Below are 16,774 nucleotides of genomic sequence, written 5' to 3'. Positions count from 1 at the left end.
CCTGTCAATCGTCTGGGGGCCTTTTTAATATGCTGATTAAATCTACAGGATTCTGGCCGTTTGGGTGGGGCCAGAGATCTGCATTTAACAAACGCTCCTGTCATGCTGATGCCATTGCTTTTTGTAGTAAAGGTCTAAAATTTCATGTGGAGAACTGAGCCACACTGCCTCATTTTACTCTGCTAAAACCCCTCTGAGACAGATATGCCCATTTTACAGATGGGCAACAGGTTCAAAAAGGTGAAGAGATGCCACATAAACCCCACAAAAACACTTCAGTGAATGATAGAGCCAGGCTTCTAGAACCTTCAGGTAATAAGCCCAGTTTTGTTTTTCCAATTAAGAGAGTCTCCACTCTAAAAAAACAAACGTGGGCTTTCCTAATGGCATAAGCCATATGCTACAGTATCTTTAATAATCATGGTGATATTTGACAAGCCCCTCCCTGAAATGCCTCCTCCCTACCCATCAACATCAGCTCTGAGTCTTTTAGTGGGTTCTCAAATTTAAGTGTGCACCAGAATCACCTAAAGAGCCTGTTAAAATGTCACTGTGTCCAACCCTTAGAGTTTGATTCAGTAGGTCTAGGGTGGAGTCCAAGAATGAGCACTTCTGGGTTTCCAGGTGATTCTGATGCTTCCGGACCAGGGACCACACCTGAACGCTGACTACTGCTGCTCTAGGAATAAATGAGTGAAAAATTAAGAGAAAGTGGGAAGACTAATCTCCCTTACTGAGCACTACTATTGAAAGTAGAAAGTAAGCTGCTATTTGGCAAAATGCCTCTTAAATAGCCACAGTTTACAACCGTTTTCTCAAAGCTCAGTGCAGTAACTACCTTTTTAAGAATGCTTGAAATCCCCTTATCCAGGTGAAATCCCCTTATCCAGGCCATACCCCAGACCAATTAAGTCCACTTCCCTGGGAATGACTCAGGTATCAGCACTTTAAAGCTACTCAGGTGATTCCAATGTTTGGCCAAAGTGAGAACCACTGAAAACACTCCCAAACCACTCTGTGGACTGAACAGGCCATAGATGTGCCGGAGCCTTAGGCTGGTCAGGAAGTGGAGTATACTAGCAGCCCCACTTTACCCTTGATAAGTGTAAAGTCTCTTTGTGACCCTATGGATTATAGCCCGCCAGGCTCTTCTGTCCATGGAATTCTCCAGGCAAGAATAGAATAATGGAGTGGGTAGCCATTCCCTTCTCCAGAGGATCTTCCCAACCCAGGGATCAAATCTGGGTTTCCTGCATTGTAGGAAGATTCTTTACTGTCTGAGCCACCAAGGAAGCCCCAAGAACTCTTGTATGCCCTTCAAAAAAACTCAGACTATGTTAATGGCAGTACCCGACCATAGAAAACAACTGATTTGTTTTGATGAGATGTTGTTGTCCCTATATAACCTCTCTTAGGCCTGTAGTTAGAGTGAAATATATTTCAGTAGATATTTGACAGCAAAGTCTACTTAAAGTAGATTACAAACCAGTTAACTTCAATGTTGAAACAAACCTCAGTGTTAACAAAGAGCCGAGCTTCATTATCTTACTGAAGAGCATATAATTAGAACCATAATAGTGAGGGTGATGTCCTGAGGAGGGGGGGGGAACTTTAACAATTAGAGAATTAGATTATAAAAACTTCCTCTTTAATCAAGGCTTTTAACATGGAACAGATTTCTTGGAATAAAATGGAAAGTTTCCAATATACTGAAACATAAATCAACATACACACAACACCTGGCAGGAAAAAACCCAAAACAGCCAAGTTTACACAATCCCTGGAATAGCCGTGGTCTTCTTCTCAGATGCTTTCTCCATCTGTCAAGCGTGTTCTGCTGGATTCAGAGCTCACGTAGGTTTTGGGGGTCACACTTAGCTGAGGCTGCAACCCAGAGAGCACTCACTCATCCAGCTGGGCTGTGGTCCTTCCTGTCAGTTCTGCTCAAGAAGCAAAGCAGTCACCAGCACATACAGTGTATTGAAAATCCTTTAAATATCAAAGTGAGAAACAAGAAGGCAACACAATAATGTCATCAGGAAGATGTTAGCAAGTGAGGACAGCTGTGTAAAGCTTGAGGCTGAAAAGTGGCTCCCCAGCTTCATTTCTTTGGTTTCTTGGGCAGTGGGCGCCGGAACAGCAAGATGTGAGGTTCTGAAAGAGTGAGATCTAAAGAGTAAGTGAAATCACACCATCCCATGCACAACCTACAGTGTATCCCACTCCCTCTTCCCAGCTATCACCATTTAGATCTTTGTAACTAAATAAAGATTTAAGCATATGGCCTTAGAAGCAGACCCAGAAGCCTGGCTTGTGTACCAAGCACAGAATTGTTAATATCGGTTTTCTTGCTATGCTTCTATAGCCCCGGGGTGTCCTTTATTAGTTTTGCCTGATAGTTTGGTGTCTGGTGCCTTATCAAGAAATATACTTTCCTTGGTTTATTTGGAACACATCTCAAAATTCACTTTCTGATGGAGAATGAAGAAGAGGCCATAACCTCTACACCAAGATATATGTGGTCTTTAAACACACACACACACACACATATATATATGTCTTCTCTGACTGAATTAGAGATTAAAGGAGTTTTTTTTTTCCCCCTCCAGTGACAGGTTGTATCTGAACCTCCCAGATACTGTATTTCTTATTTTTGGTCACTCCTGTTTTTCTAGATGGTTGGTGAGTTAAGAAACCCATAAATCATCCCCACCTATCATTCCTTCATTTCCTTGGTCCTACATGGTTGCTTTCTGCCATTGCACTGACCTGGTTCATGGATCATATAATGGACCCATCCCTGACTCTGCTGAACACCAAGATTCCTCCATTCAGATTCAGACATCAAATGAGTTTTAGGGACCAGCTTGGCTATGTCCTTGGGCAACATGACATGCCTGTAATAGAAACATGGGAAGGTGGGAAATTTGTATCAGTATTGGGTACAATCTATCAGATGAGGGGGGCCAGCAGGTAAAGCCAAGACAGACAAGAAAAGAGAAACCAGTTTGTAATGGCAGGGAGTTTATAAAATCTTATTGTAGTGCAAAGGCAGCTAGAAAAAAAGCCCAAGTTACGGGCCAAGTTACATAAATTCTCACGAAAGTATATTAGAAAGTACATATTAATGAATAACACCCGTGAATGAGTGCCAAAATTACAGCCACTTACAGTCCTCTAGTTGATTACTCTTAATATAACGGGAGCCCCAGAACACACACAGTTAATAATTAGGGGTGGCTCTGAACAGGGTTGTAAGGAAGGGAGAGAAGTAATTTCAGAGAGGAAAGGCCTATCAGGGAGTGCTGTGTGGAAGAGCCAGAACATAAAATCAACTATATGGAGAAGGAAATAGCAACCCACTCCAGTATTCTTGCCTGGGGAATTCCATGGACAGAGGAGCCTAGCGGGCTATAATCCATGGGGTCGCAAAGAGTTGGACACGACTTAGGGACTAAACAACAACAAAGATATCTATTTATACATTTATACTTATATACATTTCTATGGCCTATGTACAAAAATGTCCACAATCCCCTCCCTTATTTTTAAGTTTTACAATTTTACAAACACCTGAAGGCAAACATTTTTCTCATAATCCATTTGGTTACTAAATCTTAGATGACCTGAATTTATCTGCTGGTGAAATAAAGACTTTTTTACCCACCCCTGCCACCAAGAATGAAATAGAAAAATCTTATCTTTTAAAATCTATCCTCATAAGTTACATTTTTCAACTCTGAAAGGATATGCCACCAGACTTCTTTGGGGGAGACTTCATGCTTTCCTAACCAAGGATAAGTCTCCTTTTATAGCAAAGAAATGACTACTTGAATTGGGGTGACCCAGACTTGATTATGTTCAGTGAAACTGCATTGAATGCTCTCTCTCTGCTAAGTAAAAGGGATTCCACTCCCCCCACCACCCTCGAGTCAATTCTAGTCTAAATGTCTGAAAACAGCTTACATCCTAACAAGCCTCTGGCATAAAGACTGGGTTCCAGGACTATTTAGACCAAAAAAACAAAACAAACCTTTCCTTAAATCAAATATCACTGCCAAGACTTACATCCTCCAGAGGATGAAACTAATGATGTCTCCCTAGCCCTGCAAAGACATTTTAAGCACACAATTTTAGTTAGCCAAGTTCAGATGTTGACAAAAACAGCTGAGAAAAAGAAAGTTAACTGGGTTCAAACAGGGCTGGAGTGTTTCTTTTCTTTTGGTCTGGTTTGTAGTTGCAGCATGTGGGACCTAGTTCCCTGTAGTTCCCTGACCAGGGATTGAACCCAGGTCCCCTGCATTGGGTGTTTGGCATCTTAGCCACTGGACCACCAGTGAAATCCCAGGGCTGGGGATCTTTTCCCAAGGATTTGACATAAAAATAATGCAAACAGTGTTATTTGACAGCATACACCAAGTTCTCCAGAAGGCTCAGAGCCCTGCACTAGGCTGAAGAAACACAAGAAAACCAAGCTTCCAGTTGTTTTAACTATTAAGGCTTACTACAGATTAGTGGAATGCCAACATTTGTAAAATTATTTTCTATTTTTTAAATTATTTTCTAATCTAGAATTTTGGACTTAGGGTTTATCAAATGCAAATTCTGTACGGATTCCTTTCTTTATCATGCTTGGTGAATCCTACGTGCTCCCACCACAACCTACCTGTACATAGCTCTATCATACCAATTATCATCTTCTTTCTGAAGCCTGTCAGTATTTCCACATATTTTTTAGGTCTGTTGAAAGCAGGGACCGTGGCTTATCCGTGTACTTTAGCAGAACACCTGAAACCTATAAACACTCCATAATTGTTTCCCAAGTAGATGCCCTTCAAACATTTGACGGTGATCTATTAGGGCCATATTAAGTCTTTCCTCAGTGTTCCTGGTCAGTTTTATTCCATTCCAGTTCCTCGAAGCCCCCCCTTCCTAAAACAAATCAGACAATCACGCCCCTTTCCCATGGATTAATAAGCAACACTCAGGCTCTCTTAGAACTCCCCTCACTTTGAGGACTCGAAGAAAATTCAAGCTTCGCCTTTGCCACCTTCTCCCAGAAGGCTCTACGGTGTGGCTGTAATACAGTCTCAAGAAGGCAAGTTCAGTTTACTCAACTGAGGTGAGAGAATAGTCCAGAAACCCGCAAAGCTGAGGGTGGTCAGTATTCTAACATTCGAACACTCTAACCACGACCACCCACGCCTCCTTCCAAATTCGCTATCACTTTAGAGTTTTTTTTAAATTGCCCCCTACCTTTCGCGCATGCGCCTTACACTCTAAACGCACCCATTCCCGTTAACCTCCCGCGCATGCGCCAACTCTGCTGTTTCAGTCCCCGTTACCAATTCTCGTGCCCTCAGTTGTCAAAACTCACGACCTTGATATTGCCCCCGCGCCGGCACTAACCGGTACTCGAACTCCTCGTCGTCGTATTTGTCCGAATAGTAAATTTGTTTGTGCGACATGATCACTCTGCCTGAGGACCTTCAGCCCCGCGCCGCCAACCTCCGAACAACTCCCAGCAGCACGCGCTCCCACCCTCTTTGGCCTCGCTTTCAAACACGCCGCCTGCGCTGTCTATTGGTCCCTCTGGAGGAAGGCGGGACAACCCCACCTTCAAGCCTCCGATTGGCTTAGGTTTGCTTCTACTCAAGTCCTCATTGGACTGAACATTGCTCAAGAATTGCCGTAAGTAAAAAATAGGCTTTTTATTGGCTATCATTGCCACTGTGCGCGTCCTCGCGCTGCCATTGGCTGATTCGGGAAAGTGGGACGGGTGAAGGAGGGACAATGAGGTAGAGGGTCAGGGGTTAGTGAGGCCGGAAGTGAGTGTAATAAAGTTTCTCCAGGGAGGCCGGGCCCGGGGAGAAAGTTGGAGCGGCGACCTGAGGAGGCAGTGGCGTGATCCGGAACCAAATCGGCCCGCGGTGCGGTGCGGAGACTCCATGAAGTCCTGGTGAGTTGGGACATTTTTCTTCTTAGGTGACCCACTCCTCTACCCCGGAACCCCTCTCCCGGGACCCTACTTCCGGTCTTCATTTACAAGTCCCGCCCCCTGAGACCCCCTCCCCGGAAGTCCCACCTCCCAACTTCAGGGGGCTCTCCGAACCCCGACTTATTTTCCATTTATTGTCCCCAGTCCTACCCTGTCGTCCAGCTTTCCTGGAAGTCCCACCCCCAGACATGCTTCCAAACCCCTGCGTTAGTCCTTCCGATTCCCCGAAACTCCGCCTCCTCGAGACGATTCTCCGCTAACACCTATCAAAAGCCTAGCTCCCAAAAGGGCAGAACCCTGCTACTCAAGGAACTATTCGAATTCGTGAGGCCACGCCTCCCTAAGGGTTCCGCCCCTTTAGAAGCCTCGCCCCTTCCTTAATCCACGTCAGATCGTCCAGAAGCCTCTCCCCCTGGAGTCTCTGGTGCACGCGTCTTGAGGGGCCACGCCCCTTCAGGAGCGTTATCCCGGTTGGACCCTTGTCATCGCCTCAGGAGCTTTGTCTTCAATCCCAGAAACTTCACCTGCTGGCGCTTCCTCGTTCCTTTTCTCTTTGGGGCCCTTGGCTCAGTTTTCCTGAGCTCTTAGGCTCCACTGGATAGGAAGTCAAAAGTTCACATCTCTGACTCTGAGGAGTAAGAGATTAGAGGCAGCCCTTTTTCTCTCCCTTAGCCCCTTCCAAGGGTGGACCTACTTGAAGGGGGCTGGACTTGGGGTTTGGCACGAGAGTGGGAGGGAGACTTGCTCATAGATTCCCTGCCCCACTCCCTGAGTTTCCCTTCCCAGGACCGACTCCACCCCAGAAACAGCTGTTTGTCTCATACCTGTACGACGGGAGCTGGGTAGGGCCGTGGATTTGTCGATGTGTGACATGTGGGTGTGACAGAAGAGAAAGTTTTCTACCACCTGAAGACGGTGGCTTGGAATGGGTGTAGGTAACAGTGTCCTTTTTGCTGTTTGATTTTTTTTTTTTTTTTTAAGGGACTCTTCAGGCCCCACCACTTCTCTGGCTCTTCCCCTCCCCCAAACAGAGTTCTAGTCTAGGCATTTCTCCTGGTCCTGCTTGCCCAGCCTTCCCTGCTGGAAACATTCCTGAGGCTTTCGCCATTTCCTGCTACTTTCCGCCTTTCTTGCCTCCTCCTCCCTGCTGGGCTGAAAAGCCACATGCAACTTCTTCCCCACACCCAGTCGTTCAGATTCTCAGTAGCAATCTCCTTTCTTCCTTCAGATTCCCAGTAGCAATCTCCTTTCTTCCTCCGTAAATTTAAAGAGCCCTACTTCCTCTTTCTTTTCTAAACATGCCCACACCTGTTGGTCATTCCTTGTCTCTGGATTCTGCAGGCACCCACAGAATGCCCACCTCTAAAGATGAGGATATCCTGGTGTGTGTGTGTTGGGGGGAGCGGTGAGGCTTTGGCAGAATCCTTTCCTCATTCTCTCTGTTTCTGAGTGCTGAGGCCTTAGGAAACAGTGATAGATTTTCTTCTCAGGAGTTGTGCATGGAGTGGTAAAGCTCTCCTGGGTTGAGGACTACGGGGGCGGTGATAAGCACAGTATCTGACATGTTTTAATTGTCAGGGTTGTTAATCACTGTAACACGATAATTTGCATTTTTTTTTAATATTCTGAAGTAAATCTAAAGATAGGTAATTCCGCGGTGAGCCTGGTGAGGGTATATGTATCTTTTACTACTTATTTTTGGTTGCTTTCCAACTTCCTCTGTGGCCCCCTGGAGCAGAGCTGTGGCAGGATGCTGTGGGTGGAAGGAATGAGTTTGGGACTGTTCCCTGTGTCCAGCCTCAATCCTCTTCTGGCACCCCTTTCTTATGAGCACAGATTTGTCTTCTGCCTCTCTGTCCCTTCCTGGCCACCTCTCTTGGAGAACCGTCACACTGCCCCACCTCCTTCAGCCAGACTGTCCTTGGTATGAGGGGCATCATGCTCCGTGGTGGATACCTGCGCTTTCTGGTCACTACTAAAAAGGAGGGGTATGTGTTCACCTGCAGGTCTAGGGATCTGACCTTAGTGTCAATGCCCTGGCCACCCCCCACCCCTTCTACCCTTGACAGCTTACTTTCCTGTGGAAGAGTGGGGCAGAAAAGTACTTGGCTTGGGCCTCTGCTCCTTGGCATGGTAGGCGCCATGCACGGAGAACAAGCCTCCACCAGACTGTCCTCTGCTCCAGCTCCTGCCTGGCGGCTCCCTGATGTGCCACCAGGTTGGACTTTATTCTTCTTACTTTAACAGCTTTGCTCTTCCTCTTGGCCCCTCCCTGTATCCACTGGGACCATGCCCTTCTTTTTCCCATTTCTTTAGCTCCCTCCACAGCTGTGAGAGCCAAGGAGGCTAATGGCCCAGGCTCCCTAGGGCCGTCACCCCTCTGTGGGGCAGTGGTGAGGGGGTGCTGGAGCTGGGGGCTGAGGGAATGTGAGTGTTCAACCAGGACAGGAAGGGAATTGCTGAGCTCAGGGATCCCCTCCCTTTCCCACCCCCAGCTGCCTCTGTTTCCTCCCTCAACCTCCTCCCTGACCCCCCCCACCCCCACCCCCGCCACGCCACCGCCCTCCCTCTGCTTCCTGCACCCTTTGGCCTGCCCTTGTCCGGTCTGGATTGATCCAGACCTCCTCTTATCGCCCTCCTTTCCTTCTCACTCCTCCATCCTTCCCCCGCATTCCCACTTTACTCCTCCCCTAATTACTTGTTTGTTCGGTTGGGTGGGGGGATCTGGCAGGGGGACATGGATCGCTCTGCCCTGCGAGAGTTCTGGGTTGGGGCAGTGTTGGGGGCTCAGCCCCTCAGAGCCTGTGAGTCAGCACTGTCCCCGGGATTGGTCTCTCCCCTTAGCTCCCCGCCCCTGGGGAGGAGCCAGGCAGCTCTAGGTCCAGCCTGTTCTCTTCTCAGCCTGAGAAGAGGCTCCACGCTGGGCGGGGATGGGGCCTGAAACTGTCTGGGTCTGAGCCGGGGAAGGCAGAGCTACTTGTCCCTCTCCCTCCCCAGGACCCTTGAGATCCCTGGGCCACAGAGGTCCGATTAGACTAAGGGCCTGGGATGCCCCCTGCCTGGCCCCCTTGCCCTGACTGGCAGGGGGGCCAGGCTGGGCAGCAGCCTCCCTCTCACTCCAGCCATGGATCTCCTGCCCCCCAAGCCCAAGTATAACCCACTTCGGAATGAGTCTCTGTCATCGCTGGAGGAGGGGGCCTCAGGGTCCACCCCACCGGAGGAGCTGCCGTCCCCCTCAGCCTCGTCCCTGGGGCCCGTGCTGCCACCTGTGCCTGGGGACGATAGCCCCACCACCCTGTGCTCCTTCTTCCCCCGGATGAGCAGCCTGAAGCTGGCCAGCCCAGCTGGGGGGCGCCCGGGCCCGAAGGGGGAGCCAGGAAGGGCAAATGAGGACGGGGAGGGGGTCGCAGGGGCAGCCACGCTGGACTCAGGCCCCCTGCCCCTCCTCCAGGACATGAACAAGCTGAGTGGAGGCGGCGGGCGCAGGACTCGGGTGGAAGGGGGCCAGCTGGGGGGCGAGGAGTGGACTCGCCACGGGAGCTTTGTCAATAAGCCCACGCGGGGCTGGCTGCATCCCAACGACAAAGTCATGGGACCCGGGGTTTCCTACTTGGTTCGGGTGAGTGAATATCCTCTCCCTCCCACTCCCTCCCGGACCCCTCCAGTTCCTCTGCTTACGGACCCCTCCAGTTCCTCTGCTTACTAATCTCGTTTTTTCCCCCCTGCTCTTCCCCAGCAACTCCCTTGGTTTCGGTTGTCCTGTTTCTTAAACCTTTCTTGCCCCTTCTCCAATTCTCTCACCTCTTCCCTTCCAGCTCTGTCTGGGGCCCCTTCCTTCTGTGACTCCCCTACCCCCACCCCGCCATGCTTAGCACAAAGCCCAGCACAAGCCCTTAGTAAGTGTTGGAATGAGTGACTCTTGACTATCCCCTCCGGTCTCCTGCCCGCTTCTGGAGATGTCACTCCATCCCACCCGATGCCCCGTCACGCCTCCCAAATTCTCTTCCCACAGGCATGAGGTCCGCCTAGCTTGCCTTCTCTCTTTGCCCCTCTTGTCCTGCATGTTGTGGGATATATCCATGGGCAGTGGGCAGAGCTTCTTCATCTTTACTTCCCCGAGGGACCACGGAAGGAGAAGTCCTAGGGCCTTTTATGAAGAGGTGGGGGGAGGTGGCTTACCGATGTCCCCCTGTCCCTCCCCTCAGTACATGGGCTGTGTGGAGGTCCTGCAGTCAATGCGCGCCCTTGACTTCAACACCCGGACTCAGGTCACCAGGTTAGTGGGGCTTGGGGAGGAGTGGTCCCAGGATTCATGAGGGGTGGGGAGCATGGGTCACGTGGTGGTGGTGCTAGTGATGGCTTATCTTTGGGTGGTAAAGGGGGTTGAGAGAAAGTTAGGGAAGTGAGTCTAAGTCCTAATGTAAAGGGGCAACTTTGACCTGGCTCCTTCTTACTATCCAGCCCCGGGAGTTGGGGAGGTGGCAGAGGCAGCTGGCAGCTAGAGCTGGAGTGGAAAATGGGGGTAGCTGGAAGGTTGCTGCTGCCTTTGGGAAGGGGATGGGACATTTGGTAGTTGGAAGGGGGTGGGGCCAGACCCATTGAGGCCCTAACCCAATCAGCCAGGAAGCGGCCTCTCAGTGTCATCAAATATTAAAGGCCCTTAATTCAATCCACCACGACAAAGAGCCTGGAGTGCCCCTGGAGTCTGGCCTGGCCTTCCCCTCCCCCAGCCCTGTGGCGGCCCCAGCCGAGTGGGAGGCAGGCTCTGGGTCTGAGTATCCCTCTTTCCCCAGGGAGGCCATCAGTCTGGTGTGTGAGGCTGTGCCGGGTGCTAAGGGGGCAACAAGGAGGAGAAAGGTACCCGGGGTCGGTGGGGCTAGGGATGCTGGGAGATGTGGAGGAGCAGGGGGAAGGCTAGTGTGGGGCAGGTGGGGAGAAGTCTGGAAGGCAGGAGTGTGGGGGTTTCCTGGTGTGGGGGACCCCCCAGCTTCTGAGACCCTTGGGCCCTTCCGTAGCCCTGTAGCCGTCCACTCAGCTCCATTCTGGGGAGGAGTAACCTGAAATTTGCTGGAATGCCAATCACTCTGACCGTCTCCACCAGCAGCCTCAACCTCATGGCCGCAGACTGCAAACAGGTTGGTGGGGTGAGGCAGTTGGGGGGTGGGCAGAAACATCAATGGGAGGGCTAAATGGGAACTTGGTTATCTGGGAGAGAAGGCTTGGGAGCAGCGGAACAGTAGGGAAGGAGGAGATTAGGAGAACACGCGTTGAGAAGCCAAAAGGATGAGACTGGGACTCCGGGGTCTTGGCCATTGGTGGGCGGTGCCCAGTAGACTCTGAGGCTGCCTGATGCCCATCATTCCTTTCCGTCTCCATCCTCTGCCCTAATGCTCAGATCATCGCCAACCACCACATGCAGTCCATCTCGTTTGCATCCGGCGGGGACCCGGTGAGTTGGGGAATGGAGCTCAGGTGGTGGGAGGAGAGTGAGGGGATTGGGAGGACACTGGCGAGAGAAGCGAGCCTGCTGGGATTGAGGCAGTGTATGAGAAAGACTGGGCTTGAAGGGGTCAGGAGTGGGGTGGGGCTGTACAGTTTAGCTAACTGGCCTCTTCTGCCTCTGTCCACCCCAGGACACAGCCGAGTATGTTGCCTATGTTGCCAAAGACCCGGTGAATCAGAGAGGTGAGGTGTGGATGGGAGCACTGGGCGGGGCTGGCTGTCCAAGGGGCAGGTGAGCAGGGCCCGGGGGCTCCTCCTGCCAAGGACAGAGGCCGAGGGCCCCGTCTGTGCCTCCTCCCAGCCCCACGGTTCCCCCCGCCGCCCAGCTCCCTAACAGCCTCTGCTGCGCCCGCAGCCTGCCACATCCTGGAGTGTCCCGAAGGGCTCGCTCAGGATGTCATCAGCACCATCGGCCAGGCCTTCGAGCTGCGCTTCAAACAGTACCTCAGGAACCCGCCCAGGCTCGTCACCCCCCACGACAGGTGCGCGGGCGAGGCGGGTGGGGGGCTGGGGGCAGCCCGCTCCCGGGGGCCCCAGACCAGAACTGGAAAAGGAGGGCTGCTCTTCCCACACTCCAGCTCAGAAAAGTGCAGGGAAGGAAATAACCTGCGTGCCCCTGCTTCCTGCTATTCTTAAGTTTCCTGTAGCCGGCAGGAAGGTGCTCCGTGGCCCTGCCCGCTGCAGGGCCAGCTCTTCCCGTCGGGTGCCCGTGGCGGGGCTGCAGTGCAGGACGCCCAGCTTGTCCCTGGCTAGATGGGCTTCTCTTTTCCCAGCCGTCTCGTTTCTGGTCTGTCCTTTTGTGCTTCTCTCCGTATGTAGTTTAGTTCTTCACGTTCTTGTCTCTAGAAGCCATCAAGAATTTGGGCAAGGGAGGATGGCTTTTTCCTGAGATGGTCACGTTTCCCACCTCAGACCAGTAGGATCGAGTATTTAGAGGAGGTGTTGCAATATTCTGGGGCACCCCCTCCCTGGTTACTTGGTGCTTCCCCTCCCTCTTGGGAGGCTACGTGACAATCAAGGGCATGACGTTAAGGCAGAATCTGAATTGACATTCTGCTCCACCAGTAGTAGTGGTGGTTCAGTCGCTGAGTTGTGTCCAACTCTTTGCGACCCCACGGACTGCAGCACGCCAGGCTTCCCTGTCCTCCACTATCTCCCAAAGTTTGCTCAAACTCATATCCATTGAGTCGGTGATGCCATCCGACCATTTCTTAGTTGTGTGACCAAAATCTTTTTATCCCTGATCATCATTTTCCTCACCTAAAAAACTGGAGAAGGAAACAGTATCTGCTTTATCGGTTGCCCAGAGAGTGAAATGATTATATATGAAACACCCAGCCTGAGGCCTACCCCTCAGGGAATACCCAATACATGACCACTGTTCCCATCTCCCTCTGTCCTCCCATCCACACTCCTTTCTCCCTCCTGTCTCTCTCAGGATGGCTGGCTTTGATGGCTCAGCTTGGGATGAGGAGGAGGAAGAGCCCCCTGACCATCAGTACTATAATGACTTCCCGGGGAAGGAACCACCTCTTGGGGGTGTGGTGGACATGAGGCTTCGGGAAGGAGCCCTCCCAGGGGCTGCTCGACCCACTCCGCCCAGTGCCCAGACCCCCAGCCACCTGGGAGCCACGCTGGTAAGTTGCTTGGATAGAGGCGGGCGGGGCTTGGATGGGAACATCTGGTTAGGGCCTCTGGTTTCACTCTGTCTTGGTCCCTTCAGCCTGTGGGGCAGCCTGCTGGGGGAGACCCAGAAGCCCGCAGACAGATGCCGCCCCCGCCACCCAGCTCAGGTATGAAGGGGACTGAGAGGGGCAGAGGGGGAGTGAGAAGCAGGGCGGGGGGCACTCTAAAGCCTCCGTTTCCTCAGCAGGCAGAGAGCTCTTTGATGACCCCTCCTATGTCAATGTCCAGAACCTAGACAAGGCCCGGCAAGCAGGGGCTGGGGCCGGGCCCCCCAATCCTACCATCAATGGCAGTGCACCCCGAGACCTCTTTGACATGAGTAAGTATACCTCTCGCCTTTCTGAGTCTCCGTCTTCCCACTTGGTTCCTCCTCTTTTACTGCCTCTCTGCTCTTTCCTTCCTGGCCTCCCCTCCCTAAAGGTCTGGGTCCTGAGGTGGGGTTGTGTCAGCTGCCTCTCCTAGCTCTCTCTCTGTATCCCAGAGCCCTTTGAAGATGCCTTGCGAATGCCTCCACCTCCCCAGTCAACAGCCATGGCTGAGCAGCTCCGAGGGGAGCCCTGGTTCCACGGGAAGCTGAGCCGGCGGGAGGCTGAGGCATTGCTACAAGTCAACGGGGACTTCCTGGTGCGGGAAAGCACAACCACGCCGGGCCAGTACGTGCTCACCGGCCTGCAGAGTGGGCAGCCCAAGCACCTGCTCCTGGTGGACCCTGAGGGTGTGGTGAGTGTGGCAGGGGTGTAGGTGGGCATGGCAGAAAGGAAGGTGCAGCAGCCTACCTGTGGCTCTCTTCCTCCCTTACTGCTTCCTAGACTTTGTCCGCTGGGCACCTCTATCTGGGCCTCCCCTGTTCTCAAGGTGTCTGGTGTCTCCCTCGTCTAGTGGTTTAGGGTTCCTTCCCTTCTCACATCCCTCACCTGAGCTGTATTCCCTTCAGTCCTGGCCAGTCCTCAAACGTTATGCCCTCGAGAGCTAGGAAGTGGTCATCTCACCAGTCCCTCTTTTGACAAATAAGGAAACCATCCTTCAGAAGTTGTAGTGCTCTTTGTCAGTTGTCTAGAGGCTAAATATCCCAAAACTTTTCACGAGACGAGCCAGGGGCCTCCCCAGCTCCTCCAGACTCAGGGATCAGACCAGAGTCCTATCTCCTGTCTGCACTGCCCCCTGCCCGTCATAACTTGGGTCTTGTTCCTACAGCAGTCTCAGCCTCCTTTGCATGTCTTTTTTTTGTACTGTGTATCTTCTTCTGAGACATACTGTCCTCCTCTAGGTCAAGTAAGGAGTAGCTAGCCTTCAGTTTCACGACTTCTGGGCTGATGTCTGTTCTGCCTTTTCCCAGTCCACTGACTTGCCCATTCCCACAGCTGTCTCCAGCTTCTCTTCCCAGAGAAGCCTCAGTGATCAGGACCGAGGGCCCTCCCTCTCCTGCCATCTTTTTCTCCTGCCTCAACCCTCTTGACTATCCCAGCTTCCTCGGCCTTAGAGACTGAGGTTTTATCTGACTCTTCACCTGATTCGACTTTCTCCCTTCCCACTCCCCAGGTTCGGACAAAGGATCACCGCTTTGAGAGTGTCAGTCACCTCATCAGCTACCACATGGACAATCACTTGCCCATCATCTCTGCGGGCAGCGAACTGTGTCTCCAGCAGCCTGTGGAGCGGAAACTGTGACCTGTTCCAGTGCTTTCTCTCAGAAGACGCCCTGCGGTCCCTTCCACCCTATTCCCTGACTCTTAGGACCTCACTTGGGAGTGCTCCATGGGCCTGGCCTTGTGTAGGGCTGGAGATACTGTGGACACTGGGTTCAGCATGCAGCTGAGTGAGAGGGTTTGAGTCAGGAACCAGGGGTAGAGTCCTGCTTCTCCCCAGACCTCACCAAAGTATTAATGTACAGAGTGGCCCCCTTCCCTGGGCCTTTCCTGTGCCAACTTGATACCCTCTTCCCCAAGGTGGGTGCTGGAGGCCTGGGCAGGATGCCTCCTGGTCATGGAAGATGTTCTGTGGCGATAGGCCCAGCGGAGCAATCACCCTTTCAGGGAAGGGGAACTGAATCATACCTTTAGTCTACCCCTGGGCTCAGGTACCCCAGACTCCTCTCAACAACCCTCCCTCCCAGCATTCAAACTTTGTGCCTTTGACCATCTCCTAGGTCTGAAGATATTTTATGCAAAGAGTTCTTGGGCCCCTGAAGTCAAGGATGGGGGTGCTGACAGCTTCTTGGCTTCTGGGACCCCGTCCTCTCCTCGCTCAGCACCTCCTCCAGTTTAGGTTGGGCCAGCAGAGGCAGGAGTAGCAGCTGTCCCCTCTCCCTGGGATGTGCAGCCCTTAGAGACTGCCGCGGCGCCCTGCTCTCAGCCAGTGGGGAGATGGACCCCTCCCCTGCTCAGTGCCTCGTGGCCGGGGCCCCTCACCCAGGGGTCTGTATATACATTTCGTAAGCCCCCCCTCCCATGTTGCATGCATGCTATACTCTACAGCCAAAGTACAGCCCTTCCTCCTGGCCTCTGCCCTGCCTCCCCCTGCAGGGGTGCTGGGGGGGATGATGGAGCTGTCATCCCAGCTGGATTTGGTAGAGGTGGGAACAGGGGCATTGAGACTTTAAAGCAGTAGACAATCCCCAGATACCATCGGTAGGTTTGGAACTGCATTTATTTTTTATTTTATACGTGTATATTTTAGGGCTGTAGATTTACTTTCCTAATTTGTTTTCCATAGCTTATTCCTGAGCACAAAATGATGATAATCGATGACATTTATACATCACCTCTTTGACTTTTTCAAAGCCCTTTTACGACTCTTGGCATTTTCCTCACCCTGGCCTGTGGGGCAGTTGGAACCGGTAGCTTTATCTTTTCTACCAGAGAGACCCAGAGAAGTGGAGTGTAAGCTAGGACTAGAGAAACTTGGCCCTCCCACTGCGAGGCGGGGAGGCATAAGTTTGGCTGTTGGTTTCACAGGAGGCGTGGGTCACGGTTATTTAATCCCTTCTCCAGGCCTCGCCCTGCAGCAGCAACAGAGGATCCGGTCCTGCTCTGTCTTTAGGCCTTGTAGATAAGGGAGAGTGGACTAAATCCTCGCCTCCCTTTTTTTCTTTTCTTTTTGTTTGGATGTTTTCACGGGTCTCACTTATACCAAAGGGAAAGAATCTTCATTAAAGTCCATATTTCTTCTACCTCGGCCTCTAGGTCTCTGTCTCAGCTTATTGTTGGTTCTGGGCGCCCCCCACGGCAGGAGGGGAGGCCGGAGGCCGGACTCGGCCTCACCTGGACTCGCTTGGGTCGCGCTGAGTGAGAACTTAGGGATTCGCGTAGGAGGGTGCGGCGGGGTGGGGCGTACGGGGCCACCGTGCCAGGGGATGTTCGTGTCTGCAGCGGGGACCGAGGCGGGGTGGGATCGCGGACAGCCTGACCCCAGGCGGCTCGGGCCAGCGTGCACCCCTGCGGCGGCCCCTCGGCGCGCGATGGTACGGCCCAGCCGCAGGGCCGACGGGCTGCCGTCTTCCCTAGCGAGCCGGCACGCCGCGCTCCCGGGCTGGAGACGGCCTCCCCCAGGCTTGCGCCTTGGTACGGCCCTGCCCGCCCAGCGCTCGGG

At 52.4% G+C, this 16,774-nt stretch overlaps 2 protein-coding genes and 1 long non-coding RNA gene across 37 annotated transcripts; 1 reads left to right on the top strand and 2 right to left on the bottom strand.

The window, feature by feature from the left end:
• Positions 1-1,626: 1,626 nt before the first annotated feature.
• On the bottom strand, positions 1,627-5,533 carry CKS1B (CDC28 protein kinase regulatory subunit 1B). 3 transcript variants are annotated; one of them, XM_086393153.1, is made up of 3 exons: positions 5,410-5,533; positions 2,770-2,897; positions 1,627-2,169 (listed from the first exon to the last, which is right to left on the bottom strand). In XM_086393153.1, the coding sequence occupies exons 1-3, from the start codon at positions 5,466-5,468 to the stop codon at positions 2,102-2,104; spliced, it is 255 nt and encodes an 84-aa protein (XP_086249279.1). In that variant the 5' UTR covers positions 5,469-5,533; the 3' UTR covers positions 1,627-2,101. The 3 variants fall into 3 exon arrangements, with proteins under 3 accessions (XP_086249279.1, XP_086249278.1, XP_086249280.1); XM_086393152.1 differs by having other exon boundaries at positions 1,627-2,154; XM_086393154.1 differs by having other exon boundaries at positions 1,627-1,940.
• Positions 3,899-4,799, bottom strand: LOC147376621 (uncharacterized). The gene is made up of 2 exons (XR_015161086.1): positions 4,667-4,799; positions 3,899-4,106 (listed from the first exon to the last, which is right to left on the bottom strand). It is a non-coding gene; the product is annotated as an uncharacterized LOC147376621 (long non-coding RNA).
• A 297-nt stretch (positions 5,534-5,830) lies between the features above and the next one.
• On the top strand, positions 5,831-16,355 carry SHC1 (SHC adaptor protein 1). Of its 33 annotated transcripts, none has more exons than XM_086393106.1 (15): positions 5,831-5,959; positions 6,785-6,933; positions 7,835-7,986; positions 9,450-9,617; positions 10,204-10,274; positions 10,792-10,855; positions 11,014-11,133; positions 11,394-11,447; positions 11,632-11,683; positions 11,856-11,982; positions 12,939-13,137; positions 13,224-13,293; positions 13,374-13,505; positions 13,668-13,906; positions 14,726-16,355. In XM_086393106.1, exons 4-15 carry the CDS (start codon positions 9,453-9,455, stop codon positions 14,852-14,854), a joined length of 1,422 nt encoding a protein of 473 aa, XP_086249232.1. In that variant the 5' UTR covers positions 5,831-5,959; positions 6,785-6,933; positions 7,835-7,986; positions 9,450-9,452; the 3' UTR covers positions 14,855-16,355. The 33 variants fall into 33 exon arrangements, with proteins under 33 accessions (XP_086249232.1, XP_086249226.1, XP_086249217.1 ...); XM_086393100.1 differs by having other exon boundaries at positions 13,371-13,505; XM_086393091.1 differs by having other exon boundaries at positions 11,802-11,982.
• The last annotated feature ends 419 nt before the right edge of the window (positions 16,356-16,774 follow it).

Source organism: Bos grunniens, chromosome 3 (assembly GCF_055505025.1).
Source record: "Bos grunniens cultivar Pamir isolate PY7600 chromosome 3, Bosgru_T2T1.0, whole genome shotgun sequence".
In the NCBI taxonomy this organism is placed as follows: domain Eukaryota; kingdom Metazoa; phylum Chordata; class Mammalia; order Artiodactyla; family Bovidae; genus Bos; species Bos grunniens.
This window is presented reverse-complemented; position numbering and strand designations above follow the sequence as displayed.